At 38.6% G+C, this 24,667-nt stretch overlaps 1 protein-coding gene across 5 annotated transcripts in view; it reads left to right on the top strand.

The window, feature by feature from the left end:
* The window catches only part of SPAST (spastin), a 34,489-nt gene that overhangs the window by 5,106 nt on the left and 4,716 nt on the right, over positions 1–24,667 (top strand). For 3 of the 5 annotated variants that reach the window (XR_014509154.1, XM_083432200.1, XM_083432199.1), the window contains exons 3-16: positions 2,423–2,506; positions 8,109–8,204; positions 13,279–13,466; positions 15,048–15,181; positions 15,509–15,602; positions 16,495–16,569; positions 17,478–17,549; positions 19,000–19,075; positions 19,450–19,541; positions 19,950–20,029; positions 21,257–21,299; positions 22,001–22,080; positions 22,477–22,547; positions 23,549–23,589. Coding sequence is in view for 4 of the 5 variants with exons in the window: in XM_083432200.1 (XP_083288326.1) it covers positions 2,423–2,506; positions 8,109–8,204; positions 13,279–13,466; positions 15,048–15,181; positions 15,509–15,602; positions 16,495–16,569; positions 17,478–17,549; positions 19,000–19,075; positions 19,450–19,541; positions 19,950–20,029; positions 21,257–21,299; positions 22,001–22,080; positions 22,477–22,547; positions 23,549–23,589 (1,226 nt within the window). In the remaining variant the exon portion in view is untranslated. The remainder of the gene's footprint in view (positions 1–2,422; positions 2,507–8,108; positions 8,205–13,278; positions 13,467–15,047; positions 15,182–15,508; positions 15,603–16,494; positions 16,570–17,477; positions 17,550–18,999; positions 19,076–19,449; positions 19,542–19,949; positions 20,030–21,256; positions 21,300–22,000; positions 22,081–22,476; positions 22,548–23,548; positions 23,590–24,667) is intronic. The other 2 variants (XM_083432202.1, XM_083432201.1) reach the window with 1 other exon arrangement.

Raw genomic sequence — 24,667 nt, 5'->3', positions numbered from 1 at the left:
CTTGTGTCTCTGAAACTGTGAGCTTATTTTGATCCTAAATTTAAATGAATAAACAGAAGGAGCAATTGAAATTGGCAAAGAAAACCTAGTAAATCTTCTTTTTTCAGAATTTTTTTAAAAAAGGTTTTCATGGTTAAGTTTTTTCCTCTGACCTTGAGCCATATTACCATGGATTTTGGGTTTCCTTGAGGTTAATCACTGGTTGTTTGCTCCTGCTGCTGCCACACTGCCAGGAAACAAGCCATGGTCTAGTTTAGCATTATGGTTGGGGCTTGTTTGGAGCAAAAACTACAGACTTTGTTTAAAATATGTTAGCCACCAGACCACAGCTTGTTTCCTTGCAATGCAGCAGGAGTGGCAGAGGAGTAGCATTCATGTTAACTTTCAAATGTTTGCTGAAATTTTTTCTTTGCCGTAAGGCTTATGCAGACAATTAAGAAACATTTCCCATAGTAGTCAGCTGGTGATCTGTTTTAAGTGTTTATGTGGTTTTTATTGTATTATAATTGTTGCAGATGGCTTTGGTATTTTTCACAAAATTGAGGTAGACAAATATGTTTATAAAAAAACAACTAAACCTTAGTTTATGTTTGAATGTGATGTGTGAACAAGGCCAGAGTTGTTGAATGCAATACACTTCCTTAATTGCTGACAGCTAATTGTACTTGAAATAAAATCTCTTTTTTGGAAATACTCAAACCGATACTCATTAAATTTTCTAAATAATAACCAAAAAAACCATCTGCCATTAAAATTGTACTGAATTAATTCTGGTTCAGGCCAATAAAGTCAGATCCTAAACTGATTCTGTTCCAGTTCATGTTGAATAATACTGAATTCATAATGGGATACAACAAATATTTAGGATTGATCATAGACAATCAGAACCATACTTTTAAATGGAATTAATCAGAGGTTGCTGGACTGAAGTTTCCAGCATCCTTGGCCATTGGTCATAGCTGTGAGGCCTATGGGAGTTGGAGTCCAACAACATCTGGAGGGCTACATGTGTGATTTAGATCAGCACAATTGCAAACCTTTTCTTTAGAAACTGCAGGCCTAACCAACACAAATAACAGCTTGCCCATAAGGAAACAAGCTCAAAACACTGCGTCTTTCATGTCAGAACTTAGAAATAAGTTTTATCATGACTTAAAAGTCTGATGAAGGCATTCTGTGGTGCCCAGGTGCTTTTAACCCCACCATGCCATCATCCTGTCTGTTGCTAGTTACTTCTTTGAAAGAATGGAGTACATACAGAAATTTGACATAATTCAAGAATAAAAATCCTTCCAGCAGGAGTGCCGCCTTGGCTCCATGACCATGGGTGCCATGCAGTAAGCATGGCCCTGGCACCGACATTTGTGGGTGCCCAGACCCTTCATGGGCAATTTTGTGGGTGCTCGGTTAGCCAGGGCCCCAGCAAGTTGGCACTTATGCCTTCCAGATAACTCTGAACCACCCTGAGACATGTGGGTATAGGATGGTATATAAATTAAAGAAATAATAGTAATAATAATGGGTTCACGTGCTAATGGTTCACTCTTTTTTTTGGATAGTTTATATTATCTACCACTTGTTTCTTAGTTGAATTTGTATTTTGAACAGATAACCTGGATTTCATTTTTGTTTGTCACAGTTGTGGTTCTACAAAGTATCTCTGTTGATGGTTCATGTTCTCTTTTCAGAGGGGATGGGAATAAAATTCAGTCAGATTCTTTGGCTCAAGTGAATCTTGCTACCTTGGCACTAACATTTTTGGTGTTGCTTTTAAAAGCAAGTTGAAAGCTTTAAATACACACTTAATTTTGATGTAAGAAGGCATCCTATCTGTAAATTGGCAAAACAAGTATACTAAAATTGTAATGTAAATGTGGAATGGCAACTAGTTAGCATTTATTAATATCTTAGAAGTTTTTGTTGTTGTTTAGAGATTCTTGGGGCTAAAATCAATCCAAATGGTTGCACTTCATGTTCCTTTAGAATGGTTTTTTCATCAGTTTAGAAATCTGACATATTACTTGTCAGAAAGAGACCTAATACTACTGCTAGTTCCATATCAGCATTTTGAAATAATGGCAGGGAATAGAAAATATGAACAGGGAGCAGGCTAATTGCACATGTAATGGGAAAATACAGCTAGTCTGAACACGTTCTTACTACTGTGTTCATTTGCATATTTTCCTCATTTGTGCAAATGTCCCCGAAGAGAGAAAAGCATGCACAGACTTGTTCTAATGTTACATATCTATGCAGAGCATCGTTTTTTGTTGTTTTTTTTGCTATGTCAGTTACTTCTAGATGCATGGATATTTTAAGTAAGTTGTAATTTTAATATTTACTTCCCTTTTTTGCTATAGAGTGGGACAAGCATTGCTGTTGTACTTATGCTTGAATCTGAATATTTAACTTTCTTTTTAAGGAGATCATTGTGATCGAGCTCGCCGTCTCCAGTCTAAAATGATGACAAATTTGGCAATGGCCAAGGACCGTTTGCAGCTGTTAGGTATTACTTAATATTTTTATTTTGGAAAATGGGAAATGATAGTTACACAATGCATATATTTAAGAAACATTTATTAATCTGGCTTTTTAATTTTTGAAAGGGGTATCTCGGTAGTGGATTTTAACTGCATAGAACCACTGTGACACAGATACAGGAATATTGGCAGAGCCGGGGTCTTTTAGGGGGAAGGATTTAAAGGGGCTGTGAGAAAAACAGGCTCAAGACTATGAAGATGAAGAACTAGAGTTCTGGAGTTCAGTTGGCTCTCTGAACTAGAGAATTTATTTGGTACACCCAGGTGGAAGTAAATCCATGTTGCACCTAAAATAAACATTTTAAAAGGTCTCTTTTAGTAAATCTGAGTGAATTCACAGTTTGTCATTCTTATATCAAGTAAAAAGCATAAAGGACCAAACTAGACAGTCTGTGTAAGAAACCAGGGGCCAGTGTGGTGTAGTGGTTAAAAGCAGTAGACTTGTAATCTGGTGAACCGGCTTCGCTTCCCCGCTCCTCCACATGCAGCTGTTGGGTGACCTTGGGCCAGTCACACTTCTCTGAAGTCTCTCAGCCCCACTCACCTCACAGAGTGTTTGTTGTGGGGGAGGAAGGGAAAGGAGAATGTTAGCCGCTTTGAGACTCCTCAGGGTAGTGATAAAGCGGGATATCAAATCCAAACTCCTCTTCTTCTTCTTCAGCCTTAGGAGGATGCAAGTTTGTGTGGAACAATGGCATTGAAAGAGGCTGCTTAACCCTTCCCCTACAGACTGTTTTTCTACTTAAAACCCAACCACTCCTGCTGCAACTAACTGGGCAGAAAAATGGATACATGCCATATGTTAAGCTGCCTACTCACCTCCTGGCATACCTCCACTCAAACCAGCAGCCTCCTGAGACTGCTCTTAGTATAAGAGATGCATGCAACTTGCTGCATGTCACATTCCTAAATTGCAGTAATGAGTGTTGGATGTAAGAACTTAAGTAAAGCTTTAGAGCTGATGACTGAGTCACACTAAAAAAAAATCTAATCATATTCCATGGCCATGACATACAACTTGTTTTCAATAGAGCATAGTAAAAACTTAAAATTAACATCATATAGCTATAGTATGTACTCTGTTAACACAAGCTTTTAGGTATGAGAAGTCTGGCTTAAGTATCAGTCTTCCTGAGCTATAGCTGTACCTCTTGCCCCTCCCACCTGCCCTTCCATTCTCTCCCCCTCACCAGTGGGTTTCCAGTCCTACTCAGGGTTTCATTCACCGGAGGAAGGAGATCTTTCTTCCCCACAACATAGTTTAAATGTAACTCTGTTTTTTCTGGAACGCTCCAAATTAATCTTGCTTCTTTCTTCTTGAGATGAGGGCTTCAAGTAATTTATTAGTCCTGCTGGTACTTGGCAAAAGTACAGAAGCAACTGAGTCCTTAAGGTGCCATAGGACACTGCTTTGTTTTGCTGCAGCAGACTTAACATGGTCATCCCTTGCAGTAAGTCTTAGGCCAGATAGTAGCCCAATCTTATGCATATACTGCATACAGTGGTACCTCGCAAGACGAATGCCTCGGAAGACGAAAAACTCGCAAGACGAAAGAGTTTTCCGTTTTCTGAGTTGCTTCGCAAGACGGATTTCCCTATGGGATTTTCCCTATGCCTTTTTTTTTAAGCCGCCAATGCATTCCTATGGGAAACCGTCGATACACAGCGGTGCTTCGCAAGACGAAAAAACTCGTAGAACGAAAAAACTCGCAGAACGATTAATTTTGTCTTGCGAGGCACCACTGTATTCAGTAGTCTCCCTACATTTAATGGATAGGATTTAGATCACATGTTAGCATGCATATGCCTGTAGCTTAAAAGTCAATCTGATAATTATTTGTTTTATTTATGTATTGTTTTATGGAAAAACTATAATTTTAAAATAATTTTTATTGTAGCATTTATTGTTAATAAGGCTTTAGGTGAGTCATTGCCATTGCATAGATAATTTTGTCATAGACTGTAATACTTAACATGCATTGTTTATAAGCAGCAGAAATCTGTTTGAAACTTGGTGCAATTATGGAAAGAAACCACATTTAGTTGGGGGGCTAATAATGGCTTCATAGTGGTTTTTTCATTTGTGGGGTAGCATAGGGCTCTGTATTGTTGTTCCATGTTTTTTTTAATATCTACATGAAACTTCTGGGGGAAGGTATCCAAAGATGTGGTTGCAGTGTCATCAGTATGCTGACAACATGCAGCTGTGTGTTTTGTTGCCATCTTCTGATGTAATTGAGGCTATTGAAACCCTAAACCAGTTCTTGAAGGCATTGGTGGGACTGATGAACTGAGGTTAAATCCAGGCAAGACAGAGGTGCTGTTGGTTGGAGATTCCTGGCTTCAGAAGGAGGATTACAACTAGCACTGGACAGGGTAACATTGTTCCCTGGAATGGAATGAATCCCCACCCCCACCCCCAGCCCAAAGATCAAGAACTAACTCACTTGAGTTATTTTTGGGGGGCTGGGAGGGACCACCTACTTTTAAAGTCACCTGATGTCATTATCAATTAAGGTGACAACAGAGGAGCTCACTTTCAGCATTAATCATCTGATTGGCACTGATAACAAGCCCTTTTGAATCTGTCAGTTTGCAGATGTGATTTGAATCCAAACCACACATGTGAAAGGACAACCTCACTGAAAGTGTCAGTTGGTGCTGAGAATGGGTGCTGCTTGCCAAGGAACACTCAGGAGTGCATTTTAAGCTCCCCATTGTTCCTTTGAAGCTGTGTCTTTAGTTGCCTGGCATTGCATATGGTATCAAGTGTGGGACAGGTGGGCATGGTTTGGCGGAAAAGGCCTTGTGGGCCAAATAAAGCCCATGCAACAAAGTCTCCCCACTGTTGCTGTTAAAAGACCCAAGTTCTCCTGGCTTCAGTACTGACTGGGGAGCCCAGGTAGCATTTGTATCCAGGAGTGTATTTTATCGACTTTGGCTGGTACACTAAGTAGAGCCCTTTCTGCAGCTGACAGACCTAGCCACAGATCTGATCCATGCTGTGGTCACATCTAGACTAGATTAATATTGTAATGCACTGTATGTGGGGCCATCTTTAAATATAGTCCAGAAACTTCAGCTGCTTCAAAACATAACCACCAGAGTTCTGATGGGTGTATGGCAGTCAGCTTCAATTACACTTGTATTCATTAATGACACTGGCTCCTAATATGTCTCCAGGCACAATTCGAAGTGCTGGTTTTAGCCTTGAAAGTTCCAAATGATTTGGGCCCAAGTTACTTAAAAGGCTACATGCACCATACCATCCTGCCCATGCACAGATATCTCAGTTAGAGGACCCCTTGATGTATTCACCTCCTAGATCTATTATGTGAATGACTAGGAGACAGAGAGGGAGTCTTTTGTGGCTCCACAGTTTGGACCTCTGTCCAAGTAGAGCTGTGGTGGTCAGCTTTTCAGAATGTTTCAAAATATTCATTTGTTTCAAATTGCCTTCCCTGGATAACTTTTTGTTCCATTCACTTAAGGAAGCTGGAATGTTTTTGTGATACTAAAATTCTGAGTTTGTATTTATCTGTGATCTTTATTCTTGATTTTAATGCTTGTAGTTTTTATTGGTTGTAAATCTCTTTTGATAGTCTTTGCCTGGAAAAGCATCACACAAGCATTTTAAAATAAAAATAGTTTAGAGCATGCAGGTGAAATCTCTCAACATCTTCACCCTCCATCAACAAGACATAGCCGTTTCCATAAGTCCTAGGTAAAGGGTAAAGGGACCCCTGACCGTTAAGTCCAGCCGCGAACGACTGGGCTTGCGGCGCTCATCTCGCTTTATAGGCCAAGGGAGCCAGCGTTTGTCCGCTCCGCAGACAGTTTGTCCGGGTCATGTGGCCAGCATGACTAAGCCGCTCCTGGTGCAACGGAACACTGACACCAGAGCAGCTCACGGAAATGCCATTTACCTTCCCGCTAAATACCTATTAATCTACTTGCACTTTTGGCGTGCTTTCGAACTGCTAGGTTGGCAGGAGCTGGGACTGAATAACGGGAGCTCACCCCGTCGAGGGGATTCAAACCAGTGACCTTTTGAACGGCAAGCCCAAGGCTCAGTGGTTTAGACCACAGCACCACCCGTGTCCCTATGTTGGAACAAAAACTCAAGGAGGCATGTAACTAAATTTGACAAGTGTTAGAAATAACTGGCCTTATGTTTGGCTCTAGGCCTCTTATCGTGCCACTTTGTCTCTTGACGTATGATAAAATCATCAACTGGGGTCACCTTTTGATCTAAAGACAACTGGATAACAACACAAATACCGTACAGTGTACTTGGCCTGATCCAGCAGGCTCTTCATATGTAATTGAAGAATGCATTTTGTGAGCCAAAACTGCATTGAAAACGGTTGCTTTTTGACAGTGGCTGTTTTTCTTTTCTGTGTGGGTTGGATTCAAACTTGCATGCAATGGATTTTTGATCATGTGAAACTCGGCTAGAGGAACAGAGAAGGGGAAGATTATTTTTGTCAGTTTCTCCTTTCTTGTGTTGCCCTCTTAAAAGCTGATATCAGTGGCTGCAGGCCCCTCTGCAACAATGGACAGTGGCACTGAGGGCTGCAGGGGGAAGGGGGATAGTAGAAAATAGCCATCTTTATTCCAGGATAAGCTTCTGCTAAATCACAATCACTTCCATCTGCAGAATGGCAACCCTGCACCCAACCTTTCTTTTGTTAAATAAAATGGGTGTTGACCCCTCTTTCTAAAACCAATTAGTGTTAAGAACTCCAAATAAGTTAAGTGTGTGAATGCTGCAGGGTGTTATGACGAGTCAAGTTCAAGAGGCTGTTTAATACAAGAGAAACTATGTTACGTCAGAAAGATGACAAATAATGATTGTCATAAGGGCTGGAGCGTTGGAATTGAAGCAGTATAATTTCTTGGAATATTTCTCAAGCACACATCATACTTTAGAAGTGGCAGAAAGACTTCATCAGTTTACCCCAAATCTGCTCATTGTACAATAATGCTACACCTCTTTAAGAATCCATTTTCCCTTTAGGATATTTGATATTTAGTAATATAGTGTTGAAATTTGAAGATGCTAATTTGATCAGAAAAGATGATTCTTGCTCAACCTTATTAATTGAAGAATTGTCTGATGTGATGTAATCTGCTGAAGCAAGCATCAGCTGTTAAATATGAAGTGGTAATTATACACAAACCTTTGCCAATAAAGTGTACTATAAAGATAAGATCTGGCTTGCAACTGGTTACAAGCTCTCTCACCTAAAACCTTCTTTTTCCCATGGATAGAGATACCTGTGCATACAGCATTGAAAAGATTCCCATCAATCTTTTACATTGTGATTTCTGACTAACTTGGTTATTGACTGTAATTCACAACCTTTTCATAATAGTATATCATCTTTTAGATGTTCTTGTAGCTTCATAATATAGCAAACATAAGACACATGCTTTCTAACTTTAATCCATTTCAAGTCAATCAAAGGCAAAGTCATTTTTTGTGTGATTTAGTGTACGTAACTTCCATGGGTTCATTTTTTGTTTTTTATTTGTCCTTCCCCACCCTTCTGTTTTGTTGCATAGAGAAGATGCAGGCAGTTAAGCAAATTCCCAAGCTGCAAATGGAAATCTGTAGTGACAATACTAACCTGGTATGCCGCAATGGACATCTCCAGTCAGGTGGGTTTGGTTTTACCAGCACCTAAATAATTAGGGGGATGTCTCAGTATATATTATGTAACAAAGAAAATATGCAGTGCTAAATTGCCTGCTCCTAAACAATATTTAAAATGCTTTTCTACTGAAAGGTTTCTGTAGTGCGTTCTGTCCTCAAAATTGTGTTAACATTGCTCTTGTTGAACTCCTTTCCTTGTACTTTAAAGTTCACCACATCCTGAATGAAATGGTTCCTAAGGCAAATCGTTAATTGTTAAAAATCACATGCTTTTAAAATGCTGTTTTAACAGTTTGAAAAAAAAAAACCCCTGCATTTTGTGAAATATCGTATCAGGAAAAAAAGCTGGGAGATTTTAGAGGCTGCTACAAAGTGATATAAGGCAAAACTATATAACTGGATTGTTTTGAATTCTATTTTATATTAACATCAACCAAAACAATATTTGAATACACTTCCCATTAGTTATATTCTACTTTTTATTATTGGTCATTGCTCTTTTGCTGCTTGATGTTAGAAAGTATGCCTAGAATTACTGTAAAAGGCTGCACATATGTGAATGTTAATTGTGTTGTTAACTAGGAGAACTATATGTGATAGTTGCTTGATGTCATATTTTGGGGGAAGGATTGTAACCTGACATTCTGAAAGTATGCACTAAAAAGGGAAAGTGAACTTAAAACAGCAGATTGTGAAATGTTCATTGTTAGTTTTGTAATTTTGTTAGTAGGGTAGCTTCTCTGCATACTAGCTAATCGGTCATCTCAGTTATTTTCACTGTAAGACAAATGCTTTCAAATGAACAGATGCAAATATTGTTGAAAGCACAACTAAGCTAAAACATAAGCATGGTGACTTAATATTTTTGCTTTAGAAATTTGGTATTTTAGATGAGAATCCCCAGAGGTTTGAGGTGGAAGGGGTTTCCTCAGTTGTTTTTTTTAAAATCTGCCTGTTACTTTTAGGGCATAAATACTCTCTTCATTCTCGTTAACCATTCTTAAATGAGGCTTTGAAATACTACCCGCCTTTCATATACTTTTGCTTAGCTCATGTACACGGCTGGAGCTTCCATGGAATCATAAAATCTTAGAGTTGGAAGACATCCCAAGGGTCATCTAGGCCAATCCCCTGCATGCAGGAATCTCAGCTAAAGCATCCATGACAGATGGCCATCCAACCTCTGCTTAAAAAGCTCCAAGGAAGGGGAGTCCACCATCTCTCATGAGAGTCTGTTTCACTGCTGAACAGCTCTTACTGTTTTTCCAACTGTTTAGTCAGAATCTCCTTTCTTGCAACTTGAAGCCACTGGTTCTAGTTCTACGCTCCAGAGCAGGCACCCCCAAACTCGGCCCTCCAGCCGTTTTGGGATCACAATTCCCATCATCCCTGACCACTGGTCCTGTTAGCTAGGGATGATGGGAGTTGTACTCCCAAAACAACTGGAAGGCCGAGTTTGGGGGTGTCTGCTCCAGAGCATGAGAAAACAAGCATGCTCCCTCCTCCATGTGACAGCCCTTAAGATATTTGAAGATGGCTATCATATCTCCTTACAGTCTCCTCTTTTCCAAGCTAAATATAGCCAGCTCCCTCAAGCGCTCCTCATAAGGCTTAGTTTCCGGACTCTTGATCATCTTGGTTGTCCTCCTCTGCACACGTTCCAGCTTGTCAACATCCTTCTTAAGTTGGACACAGTATTCCAAGTGTGGTCTGACTAAGGCATTGCCAGATATCAGATGAATTTTAATTAGTTTTTGAAGGAACAGTATAGTTTGGTTCCGTTTAATGCAAGTTGTTTTACTAAATAATTTGAATCTGTGCTGATGATTGAGAATCAGTAATATCTTCCTAATTGCATCATAAAGCTGTTAAAGTTTAGAATAAAATTGCTCTTCCCTAACCATATTTGGGAGGTACTCTTAAGTAAGGATTACTCCTAAGAAGTTTTGCTCACTTCACATAACCCAATCTGGTCTCTGGTTTACCAGTGAGTTACAGGCAATGAGGTGAAGCAGGAAAAATTTACAACACATGTTAATCTCAAGTGTGAATCCAGTCAAACACAGGTAGTGATTTATCAAGTTGTCTTTGTGGCGGTGATGGTGATGAAGAGTTCTCTGCCATTTTTACATCCTAGATCCTTGGAAACATGGTGTGATATTGCTGTGTGCTTCCAGGACAAAGTTCTGTCCTGAGTTGGTATCCAACTAGTTTTGAAGTTCGGTCTTCTTATGCTTAGAGTACCTTCTAGTCTAGTTTTGTGGTATGAGGATGTAGATAAGGGGGTTGGAGAGGTGCTGCCTACTGCAAGCCTGCTTAACTGGTTCCCTTCTTGGCTTATTGCATGTAGCCTGTATACCTATTTACTAGAAGGAGTGATTCCAGCTGCTTTGAAAATAACAGTTGTGAGGTTCCTTCTGAAGAAACTCTCCCTGCACCCCAAGAGCCATAAAAATTGTTGGTTAATCCCAACTCTCCTCCTTGGGCAGAATGCTTGATGGTTGGTTGCCAAGAAATTCCAGTTACTCTTGAATCAAACTCTCAGCAGTATTGGTTCAATCAGCCACCTTTTGGAAAGACTCCCTGATTTTAGAGTTGAAATCACAGTAGTAGTAGTAGTAGTAGTAGTAGTAATAATAATAATAATTATTATTATTATTATTATTATTATTATTATTTATTTATATCCCGCCCATCTGGCTGGGCTTCCCCAGCCACTTTGGGCGGCTTCCAACAAATGATTAAAATACAGTAATGCACCAAACATTAAAAGCTTCCCTAAACAGGGCTGCCTTCAGATGTCTTCTAAAAGTCTGGTAGTTGTTCTCTTTGATATCTGGTGGGAGGGCGTTCTAGCTGAAGGGCCACTTCCAGGTACCACTGTTGGATCCCATAGGATATATGTTCGTTATGTGGTCCTACAGGGTTCTTTTTTCTCCCCTCTTCTGTTTCACATTTACTTGAAGCTGCTGGGTGTGGTCATCCAAGGTTTTGTAGTGTGGTGTTTCCAGTGTATACACTCTTGTCTCTCCTTGACAATGGATTTAGTCAAGGTAGTGGAAGTGCAAAGTTGTCCACTGGAATCATGAATGGACCAAATGATTGCCAACAAACTGAAGCTCAGTCTTGTCAGGATTTATCTACTGTTAAAAGGTGTTTTGTCTAGGGAACCAGTAGTCAACCAGTTCTGAATGGGAGTGCACTCCACTCTGCAGATTTATTTATTGGGTGGGAAATACTCATGGTTCCAGCTTTAATACTGTTCTTAGCAACCCTGAAATCAGTGGATGTAACAATATTTTTAATTATAACTGGTTTTAGATTATTTTAACCATTTTAGAATGTTTTTGAATTGTAGGTATGTTTGCAGCCTTGGGCTCCTGCAGTAAGTAGGACAGGATATATTTTCATTTAACAAAAGATACAATAGCCTGTCCACAGTTATCAGTGCTTTGGCGGCTTCCAGAATAGACAGCTGCAATGCTTTGTATTTGGGAGTGCCTTCTGAAGTTCAGTTAGGTTACTAGCTGGGATCAGGAATATAATGCTAATACCTAAAAAGAACTTCATTGGCTTCTGATCTGTTTCCAAGCACAGTACAAAGCCCTGCATAGCTTGTGACCTGTCTCCTTCCTTATCAATCTACTTAGGTGTTAATATGAATGTTTGAGGCCCTCCTTCAGATACCCTTGCCAGATAAGTTGAAGATGGTGGTGACAGAGGAGAATATTATTTATTCTGATGCCCAGTTTATAAAATTCTCTCCTCAGAGATCTTTACTTGGTGCCTATTTTTCTAGGACTATAATGCACAAGACAAAGATTTGTTGGTTTTCCAGACTTAAAATTCTTTTTATCTTTTGACTTCTTAATGTTTGCTGCCGTTACTACTTCATTGTTCATTGTTTTATTTATTGTCCTTAATGTTTTGTGAAGTGCCCTAGAAATTTCAAACTGAAGTATGGTACAAAGTTTTAAAATAAGTGGAGAGTGCGTCTGACATTCTAAGATTTACAATATGTTTTTACTTCTTTGCGCTTTCAACTTTTACACAGTACACTGAAGTGACAAAAATGTGATTTGGTAAAGATAAAGCATGCTGGATCATGTTGGTCAGGCCACGTAAAATAAATATGTTAGCTAAAGTGTAGTGGCATAGGCGTAATTATTTTTCAACTGAATTTCAGGATTATTTTCAGTTAAACATGCAGCAGTGTAACACAATTCAAATAATATGCCAATCAGTGTAAAAGATGAACTATAATCTTCATTCAGAATTTCCCTGTTGGGTCGATTACTTGTGATATTGTTGGCATTGTGTTTCCCAGAAATGAATCACAGGATGTATATTGGACTTGGCTGACATAAGCCATATCCAGCTAGAATTTTGGCTGCCTCTTCCTATTCTAAAAACTTTACACCATTCAGATGTTGCAGAGTTGATACTTTGCTTCATACAGGTATAATGTACTGATTAAGAGACTCGGTCCCCAGTTCAGATATTGTCTCTGCTATGAATTCATGAGGTGGGTCAGTCTTGCCATCCTCCGTTGACAATATGTGGATAATAATACTAACCTACCTTACACTTTTCTATTTCTTATTAAGGATTGTAACGTTGGTTTAGAGTTTTGAATATTCTAGGTGCTACGTAGATGCCTAGCAATTATGATTATTCTAGTGGTAATTACAGTTCATCTGTATCAAGTGAATGAATGTATTTGTAGGATTCTAAAGACCAGAAAACTTATTTGCTGTAGTATTAAATGTGATGGTTGACAGCTGCATGTCCAGTAGTGTTTAAACAACTAATAGTTAAATAGAATTTGATTGACTAATCTGAGTTTATGGTGGTCCAGGAGTGGTATTAATGTAGACTTACTGGAATTTTCTACCAAGCAAAAGCAATTTTTACATCACTAGTAAAACAAATATGAATATGACTCCTCCACTTTAGAAAATGCTATAAAGCAATACATTTGATCAAGATGTCACTCATTATTTTTAAACAGAGGATGGTGTGCAACTAGTTGTTTTGAGTATACCCTATATTGACATATCTGTGTCTTTCTTTTTGTAGAAAGTGGAGCTGTTCCAAAAAAGAAGGACCCATTGACTCAAACGAGTAACTCACTCCCTCGTTCAAAATCAGTGGCCAAAACTGGATCTGTGGGGCTTTCAGGGCACCAAAGGACACCTAGTTATAGTGGAATATCCAATTTTTCTGTACCTAGACAAGGAACTGTTCCCACAGCTTCAACTCAGAAGGTAAGGCAGTAGGCTCCATGTGCTGCTTGCTTGCTTGCCAGTTTGTCTTCATAACAGAAATATTACCATTCAAAATTGAAGAAATACATGGCAACAGAGAGCTTTATTTCAAAGCTTAGAGTCTTTAATTGCAAAAAGAGTTTCTAAAGAAAAGTGCTACTTTTACTGTCCTAGCTCTTTTTTTGATTGAGACCATGTGTTAGAAGTAGGCAACCGGTAGTGCTATGCCTGCTTGAAATCATTTCACAAAATGGCTCCAAGGGTATGTAGGTGCGCAGTGGCTTCATTTGTGATTCAACTGCTTGCTAATAGGAAACTAAAACAGGTGCCCATACAGTTGACTGTCCTTGATCATCTTTCTGAAAAGATGGTTGGGTTTTCCTCAGTTTAAAGTGTGTCAGAAACCTGCACAATTTGTTTCATTAGAAGATGCTACAGGATAGTAAAATGTTGTGTCACTATCAAACCACTTCCTCTCCACCATTACTCTTAAAATCTTACACCTGTTGTAGTCTATGTTCATTTTTCTCCATGTACTTAAGGAGAATGCTTAAAATAACTGTCAAAATAGAATATCCTGGTAAGAATTTTCAAGAGTCCAAGACCTCCAAAATATTGTTGCATGAGCTAAAAATCCTAACATACTTGTTGATTGGTCTGAACTGGTGGTGAATAACCAGGAAACAGAGCTTGAGAATGTGGTGGATAATCTATGCAAAAATCAACAGAATGTGTGGCAGTGATGATAAATGCAAATTTCTTACAAGGGTTGATTAGGAAAGGGACTGAAACTAATTCAGCCGGTATCATTCTGCTTTCATACAAATCTCTGGTGCAGATGCATTTGGAATATATGTACAGTCCTGATTACTCCATCTCAAAGGATTTCAGAATGAAAAAGCCACCTGAACGATCAAGGGATTAGAGCATCTCTACCAGGGGTCAGCAACCTTTTTCACTGTCCCTCAGACCTTGTGGGGGGCTGGACTATATTTTGAAAAAAATACATGAACGAATTCCTGTGCCCCACAAATAACCCAGAGATGCACTTTAAATAAAAGCACACATTCTACTTATGTAAAAACACCAGGCAGGCCCCACAAATAACCCAGAGATGCATTTTAAATAAAAGGACACATTCTACTCATGTAAAAACACGCTGATTCCCGGACCGTCCATGGGCCGGATTGAGAAGGCGATTGGGCCGCATCCGGCCCCCGGGCCTTAGCTTGCCTACCCCTGATCTACAAAGGGATGCTAAAGTGTGTGAAGCTCTTCAGTTTTTTTTTTTAAAGAACAACTAACAGGAGGAAGGAACATGATAGAGGTTTCTACATTTGCATGGAGTACAGGAAATTGATTCCTTTATTTATGAAAATCCGTATTAAAATATATGGTGATTGCCACTGACTTGAGATGGCTCTAAAAGGGGATTAAACAAATTCATGATGTGTAGCTCTGTCAGCCATAGTAGCAGTGGAACCTCCAGATTTAAAGTCAAAATTCCAAGGAACTGGGGGCTGTCCTTGTGTTTTCCCCCCAAACAATATTGAAATGTTTTTTTAAAAATTGTTTCTTCAGGCTACTCCAAAAAATAATAGAGCCAACAAACCTTCTACTCCTACAACTGCTGTGCGAAAAAAGAAAGACATGAAGGTTTTTAGAAACGTGGATAGTAATCTTGCTAATCTTATTCTCAATGAAATAGTAGACAGGTAAGCAACATCAGTGGTTGTCTTTAATAAAGACAGGGTTATTTTTTTAGATTGCTATGTAAGAAAAGTGGGTTTTTCCCCCTAATAGGGCAATTAAGATTAAACACATTAATTTTTCTGTATGAGTTGATAGCAGAATTTAGTTTTGGGGGTCTAAATAAAACATGCAGGTGTGGTTATAGGAAATGAAACATTGAATATAAATGTGGGTAATTTCATAATTTTAATGGATTTCTTAAATGGCAGTAGTGGTGTAAAACTAGCCAGCTGTACTTCAGAGCAATGAAATGTCTATTGTTGCACTAATTGGTATTCTGTATCTGTTAGTGGGCCATCTGTCAAATTTGATGATATTGCTGGGCAAGAGCTAGCTAAGCAGGCACTGCAAGAAATTGTTATTCTTCCTTCACTTAGACCTGAGGTAAGCAATATGTTTTCTATCAGTTTTTATATTGCACCTTAGAGCCTTCTGTTCTGTGTATAAATGATGTATGCTATTTATGTTAATGCTGCTCATTTACAGTTTGGGATTAATTCACATAATATACCAAGAAAAGGATCAAGATTGTTTCCAGAGAAAGTTTGCTCTATTTGCATCTCTTCCTTAAAAGTGTAATAAAAATCATGATTCTTCATTGTAACCCAGTATGGTTGTTAATAATTATTCAATGGAGTGAAACTTATCTAGTTGCATGTAGCCCTCTTGTCCATAGCATTTATTTAAAATATTTATAAACCGACTTTCTTAGATCCAATATGTGTTCTATATATAGCATTGCAATATGTATACTAAGTAGTAAAGGTAAAGGGACCTCAGACCATTAGGTCCAGTTGTGGCCGACTCTGGGGTTGCGGCGCTCATCTCGCTTTATTGGCCGAGGGAGCCGGCGTACAGCTTCCAGGTCATGTGGCCAGCATGACTAAGCCGCTTCTGGCAAACCAGAGAAGTGCATGAAAATGCCGTTTACCTTCCTGCCAGAGCGGTACCTATTTATCTACTTGCACTTTGACGTGCTTTCGAACTGCTAGGTTGGCGGAAGCAGGGACCGAGCAACGGGAGCTCACCCCATCGCGGGGATTCGAACCGCCGACCTTCTGATCGGCAAACCCTAGGTTTTGTGGTTTAGACCACAGCACCACCCACATCCCTAAATAATTATATAATCCAGTGGTCTGGATGACCTGTCTTTTTGAAAGTTACATCTTTTAAAGAAAAATCAGTGTTAAATGTATGTGTAGATACTGCCTGTTTCCATATAACCTTATGCTTTTTTACAGTCACAAAACAGTGTATAACTAAGCTATTCTTTCAGCTGTTTACAGGGCTTAGGGCTCCTGCACGTGGATTGTTGTTGTTTGGCCCACCAGGAAATGGAAAGACGATGTTGGTGAGAAATCTGTTTTGCACTCTAGCATGTTGTTCAGCTCAGCTTTTTGAGAACCTTCCACATTTGCTTTCTCTTTTTATGAAAAAAGGTGTTGAATAATCTCTTTGAAATAGGAGAGTATTTTAATGTTGGGCTGTTTGCACTCTGCTTTGAAGAATACTGAGAATTTTACAGTATCTTATGAGGAAAGTACAGATAACTTGCATCTTACACTTATTTTACTTAGGCTATCACAGCTTTGTGGGAGTGGGTGGGTAAATTAACTTATGTTTGAAGAGATGGCCTTAGATGGTTTAAGTGAATTTGGTGCTTGGTATTAACATGCAAATACTCTCTTTAAGTTAAGAGTAGGAATGAGCTGTATACCTTTATGGAAAAAAACAGTGCTTTTCTTGGTCTGCTTTCAGTAAATTGGCATTTCTTTTTTTCTTTTCTTTTTTAAAAAAGCTTGTATAAGATGATGCATTGTGGTGTTCTAGTGTAGCACATTTGGTACATCGGGATTTGTAAAACTATTTTGTTTATTTCCTAATACTTTATGAATAAAACAAAAATGAAGTGGAAAATTTTGCTTCATAAACTCATGTTATCTCAAATCCAATAGAGGAAGTTGGTTCATATTCCTGTTTTAATAGTTTATATATGAATCTCACTGTGCAGTGGTTGACAGCCTCAGATTAGCTGCATACAGTTTTTATGAATAAATTTGAAGAGATAAAGCATTTGAAAATTCAGCTGACTACCTTGGCAGACATGTCACACTTTTAGGGAATGACATGCTATATATTGCTAAATCAACGATAGACTATTTGGATTTTCCATAACTGTACTGTACTATTATACATTTAGTAAGAATACTGTAAAATTTTTATGCGGTAGTCCTCACTTGGCATTTTCTCTTATTCAAGGCCAAAGCGGTGGCTGCAGAATCAAATTCAACTTTCTTTAACATAAGTGCTGCAAGTCTAACGTCAAAATATGTAAGTAGCAGTTGTATATTCTAGTTGTACACTTTTGAAAAATACCTGGGGTTCTTGATAATGTAGGTTTGGCTCAAAAAAATGTAACTGGCACATGGGCTTTTTAGGAGCATTTGGCAATGAAAAGTTGCTATAAACACATATTTCTAAATAAATGTGAAGAGGCAATCACTTAAATTTCACTGCAACTTGTTAAAACCTATGACAAAGTTATTGGCTTGGATCCTAAGTTCACAGAAAGAAAGTTTCTCACGTGCATTCCCCCTGCAGCTACGTACACCCCCAGAAATCATCTTTGTAAGGTTGGGGGGTGAAAGAGGAGAGCACAAAATATGGTCTGAAGCTCAACATCAAAAAAACTAAGATCATGGCCACTGGGCCCATCACCTCCTGGCAAATACTAGGAGAAGAAATGGAGGCAGCGAGAGATTTTACTTTCTTGGGCTCCATGATCACTGCAGATGGTGACAGCAGTCACAAAATTAAAATACGCCTGCTTCTTGGGAGAAAAGCGATGACAAACCTAGACAGCATCTTAAAAAGCAGAGACATCACCTTGCCAACAAAGGTCCGTATAGTTAAAGCTATGGTTTTCCCAGTAGTGATGTATGGAAGTGAGAGCTGGACCATAAAGAAGGCTGATCGCTGAAGAATTGATGCGTTTGAATTATGGTGCTGGAGGAGACTCTTGATAAGTCTCGTGGACTGCAGAAGATCAAACCTATCCATTTTGAAGGAAATCAGCCCTGAGTGCTCACTGGAAGGACAGATCGTGAAGCTGAGGCTCCAATATTTTGGCCACCTCATGAGAAGAAAAGACTCCCTGGAAAATACCTTGATGTTGGGAAAGATTGAGGGCACAAGGAGAAGGACGATAGAGGATGAGATGGTTGGACAGTGTTCTCGAAGCTACTAGCATGAGTTTGACCAAACTGTGGGAGGCAGTGGAAGACAGGAGTGCCTGGCGTGCTCTGGTCCATGGGGTCATGAAGAGTCAGACACCACTAAATGACTAAACAACAACAAAGGTTGGGGAAATTCTCTTGAACAATGTGAGATGTGGCAAGGGGGCCTGTTGCGGGGCATTGCCCCCAAACTAAATGGACTTTTGTCCAATTTTGGCACAAGTAATTTCTGCTTGCCAAGCGGATACCCCACCCACAAACTTCAGGAAGGCCTCCTGAGCTGCAAGAGAAGCTTTTTGAGGAATTCAAAAGCAGGAAAGGCCAGGTGTTTTCCTTCTGTGAACTTCCTTAAATTGATTGTGTTGTGATCCAAACCATCGAGTTTAGGTTTTTATTCAGGGAGGCAGATAACATATATCGCAAGTACCAGCACAGAGCTGGTGTCAAAATTTGGTCTTGGTCTTGTTTAATATAAATGAAAAGGATGTGAATGAACCATATTAGCAAACTGTTTTTCTGAAGTAGATGCCTTATATTCTTTTTAGGTTGGTGAAGGAGAGAAACTAGTTCGTGCTCTTTTTGCAGTAGCCAGAGAACTTCAACCTTCTATAATTTTTATAGGTAAAACTTTAGCATTTGTGTATTTAACAAAGTAAAGCAGCTTCAAACTTTAACTTGTAAAGCAACCTAATGTTGTGATCAGGTAAAGCTTCATCATAAGCTATTGTCCATTTATTGGATTTGTTTTATAATTTAAGTAAGTAAGATGTTTACAGAACTATCAATATTATATTGGAAGCTGCTCTGTGAATATATATTAAAAAGTCTGGTATTGATGTACTGAAGACAAAAAAAGACTTATGCATGCTCGTTCTCAAATACGTTATTAACTTCATGGCTCTCAATAATAGATTTTGAATAAAATACAAGTTATTTTACTTAATTCAGTTATATTATTATAGGAAATGTTATAATGTTGCCACTTTCATTTTTAGATGAAGTGGATAGTCTCTTATGTGAAAGAAGAGAAGGTGAACATGATGCTAGTAGACGTTTAAAAACGGAATTTTTAATAGAGTTTGATGGTGTAAGTATTAGCTTTGGTATGAAGCTACATCAATGCATACTGATTTGTTGTGTTTAAACTGTGGATTATCCCTTTTATACTTAGTTCTTTTTAATCCTGAAGAGCAAATAGAGAAGGGACAAGGAATATTTTATTGGGGAAAAGGGAACTGTTTACTTTTCCTATTTTGCTGAACTCCAAGTGTTGTCCAAAGTGGTGGCTGGTAAACTGGTGCAATATGAAGTCATGAAAACCAGTGAAGTTGTTTGCATTTTTATAATATGGAACACTAAGCAAAGTTACTGCTTAGCAAAAAATTAAGAGTTTACCAATCTATAACATTGTAAGCTTTTTCAGGTAACTATTTTGTGGCAGTATTAATTTCCAATTTCTAAATATTTAAGCTTTCCTTTTTTTGGAAAAAAATAGGTGCAGTCTTCAGGAGAAGACCGAATACTTGTAATGGGAGCAACTAACAGGCCACAAGAGCTTGATGATGCTGTTCTCAGGTACTTTAAAACATGTGTTATTAACAGCTGTACATAGTGAGGGTTGGCATAGTAGGTATTCTTGATCATTCACTTGGTATGTGTTGGGTTCCAGTATTTCAAAGAATAATTTAGGGTGTGTTTGTGCACGGAATTATTGGAATCTGCACTGTAGATGTGGTATCACACAGGGGAATTATTGAAAATATTTCATAGCTGCTTGGAATGTTTTTAATAGGAATAAAACAATCTTACAATTTTCCTTTGAAAATGTATGAGGCATAGGGTTAAATCTAAAGGTGCCTTTCCAATTACAGAAAGTCCTATGGCTTCTGCTAATGTATGAGAGGATGTGATTTTTTCTCTCCAAATCCCTCCTTTCCATGCCACATCCCATACTGTTTTCCAAATATTCTGCAGGGTCACCCCAGTCCTCTAGAGCAGGTTTGTGGATCTGTAGAAGGGCAATAAAATGGACAAAAATCTCCTGTTCTGGTAGCAGGGGCAGAAAGTGACCCTTCCATGAGCATAATTCTTTGTTCATGTGATCATAGGATCCAACCTATGTGATTATTAAAATCTGTTTTGTATACCTTTGGGGCCCTTTTCTTGAATGCTAGCATTTAAATATTGGTGGCTGGGAATGATGTTACCTCATTAGCAACTTTCCTTGTGGGCATGGGACTGTTTTCAGGGTGACTTAACACATCAAATGGCACAGCTGAGATAATGAGGGCCAGAAGTGTGATGGGGATGAAGCTAGCTCTTTAGCTCTGTAGGTAGTACAAATTTACTGTTAGAAAATATTGACACAATTTGGGCTGAATAATAATAAGGACTGGGAGATCTACAGGTCAGTCTTGACTGCCCTCTGTACAGGCATTATGTATTGGATTTGCTAAAACAACAATGTACAAATGATAAGCTTTCTAAAATAAAGGATTTCTCCCCCCCTTACTGGCTGCTTCATTTAATAGACAGTTGCATTTTTCAGGCATCAGATGCTATTGAACACCTCTGTAATGTCATATGACATATTTTAGCCAAAAATATATCTGTTAAAACAGTGCATTTATTAAAATTATCCATGTGTAGTTTTAAGCTATTTTTAGTATTACTACAGAAATTCTTCTTTCATACTCTCAGAGTGTGATGTTTACACTTCAATTTTTGCATGATATAGAAATGGGCTTTTTACATACCATGCTTCCGTAATCATACTTTCTGTATCAATATTTGTGTTTTCAGGCGATTCATCAAACGAGTGTATGTATCATTACCAAATGAAGAGGTATGTAGCTTGTGATTGCATTTTTTACACAAGACTGCCTCACTGCTTGTTTTGGGTGCAAATTTGTGATAGATTTAAATCTTTTGTATAATTGCTACAAACATGAATTTTCAGTGAGCATGGTTTATAAAAGAGTTTACAGCATAGAATACATCCTTCCAGCTCACAATCTGCTTGTCTTTTCACATTTTTGAAAATCTAAGCTTTCAGTAAAAAGGATTTCAAGTCATATGGAGGAAAAATCTTAATCAGATGTTGTCACCATATGTTCAAACTTTGAGAAAGGTCTGTGGTTAGGTGTTACTGCCCAAGCTGAACAATTCCTCTTTCATTTTTAGTTCCTTTTCTCCTGCAAACCTCTTAATAGCTAGTGCTTCCTTCTTCCTCTACTATTATCCCATTTTCTGCCTAAATTCCATCTGGCAGATAACCTTACAATCTGGATTGGTATATATGGGAGGAGGTAATCCTTCAGGTAATCTAAACTCATGATACAGAGAGCTTTTACTGAGGCCAAACCAACACTTTGACTGGACCCAGAAATGAGCTAGCACCCACTGCAGAAAAGCACAGATGTGATATAATCGTATTGGCCAGTTTATGTCTTTGGCAGGCCTCTTGTTTTAAGTATTTTTATAACATTAACTTACACAAGATTTCTTGTTTGTATAGTTATAAATAGTGAATATTGTGCCTTACAGACACGACTGCTTTTACTCAAAAATCTTTTGAGCAAGCAAGGAAATCCATTAACCCAAAAAGAGCTGGCACAGCTAGCTAGGTGAGTAACTTTTTGTTTGTTGTTCATTACAGCTGGTGTATGTGTAGTAGGATTTGCAGCTGTTGCACATCAGCAGGGATTCTATAAATAATTCTCTTGAGTATGTCATGCAGATGTCTTCCTTCCTTAGCTGTTTATGTAAATATCAATACTTGATGCATCCATCAAACATAACACCACTGACAGTTTGATACTAAAGCTAAACTTTCATTACAGAAACATTATACATTCAATATAATACTAATTTTAAATTAACATTTTATTTAGGTTTTTTTTAAAAAGCAGGCTGCCTTTGCTACAAGCTAGTGACTTAAAATATTGTAAACTTGCTGAGTTTCTTTAATGCAGTTATCCACAGGAAAAAACTGAAATTGTGTTCACTTTCTCTTTACAAAGAATGACAGAGGGATACTCAGGGAGTGACTTGACAGCATTAGCAAAAGATGCAGCACTGGGTCCTATACGAGGTAAGCTTGGTTACCTGTTAATGAAAAAATGAGATCAATGAACACTTTTCTGTTCTGTGCTGTGCTAGATAAAGCCCTGATTTCAAATATTTTTTAAAATACAGCTGGATAGTATTAGACAAGGATTTTTATTGTGCCATTCACTATGAAGAGATTACATGATACATGTTTACCTTCCCACCGCAGCAGTAAACCATTGAGCCTCTTGGACTTGCTGATCGGAAGGTCGGCAGTTCGAATCCATGTGACACATGAGCTCCCCTTGCTCTGTCCCAGCTTCTGCCAACCTAGCAGTTTGAAAGCATGCCAGTGGAAGTAGATAAATAGGTACTGCTGTGGTGGGAAGGTAAACGGTGTTTCCATGTGCTCTGGTTTCTGTCATGGTGTTCCATTGTGCCAGAAGCAGTTTAGTCATGCTGGTTGCATGACCCAGAAAGTTGTCTGTGGACAAATGCCGGCTCCCTTGCCTGAAGCGAGATGAGAGCCGCAACCCCATAGTTGCCTTTGACTGGACTTAACTGCCCAGGGGTCTTTTACCTTTACACCTATTTATCTACTTGCTCTGATATGCTTTTGAACTGCAAGGTTGGCAGAAGCTAGTACAATGCAATGGGACCTTTATAAAAGTATAAATACATTCTAGAACTAACAATTTATTCCAAAGCATCTGATGCATCTCTCAACAAAACTAAGCTTAGTATCCAGTTTTAAAATGCTAAAAAAACATAAATAGAATGAAGCTTTAAAATACAAATTCATTTCTTTTTATTTTAATACTGTCCTAGAAATAATAATTTTACAATATAACCTTAGTAATTTTTCAGATCGGGACTGAAAAAATAATGGAACCAGGTTATTGCTGTTGATGCCTTATCTCATTTGATTATTACTTAGTGTGTTTCACTTTCCAGTACTAAGATAGGGATGTTTCAGATATTGGGACTTCTGGTGGGAGATATTTTTTTCAAAACACATTTGATAGTTATTTCTTTAATTTACAGAACTAAAACCAGAGCAGGTGAAGAACATGTCTGCCAGTGAGGTATGCTGTTTTAAGATTTTCTTTGCCAAACCAACTAGTTATTTTTGCTTGTTCTGTTTTTACAACTTCTATGAAATAGAATCACTCTCTTGTTTTCAGATCTTTCTGCCTTATATTTTCATAATGATATTGTGATTTTTGTTATTGCTGCATTGGTTGTGTAAATGTGGTGTTCACTTTAGGTTTGGAGATATTCCTAAGAGCAGAGCAAAGCTGTCTAGCTTTTAATACTTGCTGCTGCAGCAATTCACCTTTTAAAACGAGTTGCCTGATTCGTGTATCTAATCCACAAAAGACAACAAAACAGCCTGAAAATACTTCATGGGGAAGAAGATCTCTAAGTAACATGGGATAGAGCCAAATTTGCCCCTCAGGGAATGTAATGTCTTACTCCATTTGCACATGGAACCAGGATCCAGCAGAGGTTCTGCACCCCCACCCCCACCAAGATGAAGCAACTCTCAGAGCCCAAGCCCTTCATATAGTCTTTCAGAGGGGTCACAGGAGGCTGCAGATAGAAGGAGGAATTGGCAGGACCACTTCTCCTTGATTCAGCACAACTGAAACTCTGAGGAGCACAATTCTGGATCCAGCCTGATATCTGTATACTAATCGGGGATTGATAACATAAACACATGCTAAAAGTGGTCCCATTCCCTTTTCATTTCAAATTTAATGACGTACTACTGTATCCCTCAGTCTGTCTCACCAGCTTGTCCTAGCAAACACTGCCTGCCAATAATCCAACATCATTTATAGATGGAAATAATCCCTTAAAGGAAAGTTTCTTATTGCCAGGCCTATTGCCAAGCACAACAGCACTAAGATTAAATAAGCCTTTTGCATGTTCCTTAAGTGTAAAGGCAGCATTTACACCCACCCCAGCACTAGAATGGGGAGAAATTATGCCTCCCCCCCCTTACCTCTAAACTTAGCAGTATAGTGTTAGACACTGTGTGTGTGTGTGTGTGAGAGAGAGAGAGCTGTTTGCCCACATGTCTGAGGGAGGTTTGTGACAAGCGGGGGGTCATAGAGGCCCTTAGGTTTTTCTCTTTTGTGCTTTTTGCCCCATCAACTT

The sequence above is a fragment of the Podarcis tiliguerta genome, assembly GCF_965153285.1.
Source record: "Podarcis tiliguerta genome assembly, chromosome: 3".
Taxonomy (NCBI): Eukaryota; Metazoa; Chordata; class Lepidosauria; order Squamata; family Lacertidae; genus Podarcis; species Podarcis tiliguerta.
This window is presented reverse-complemented; position numbering and strand designations above follow the sequence as displayed.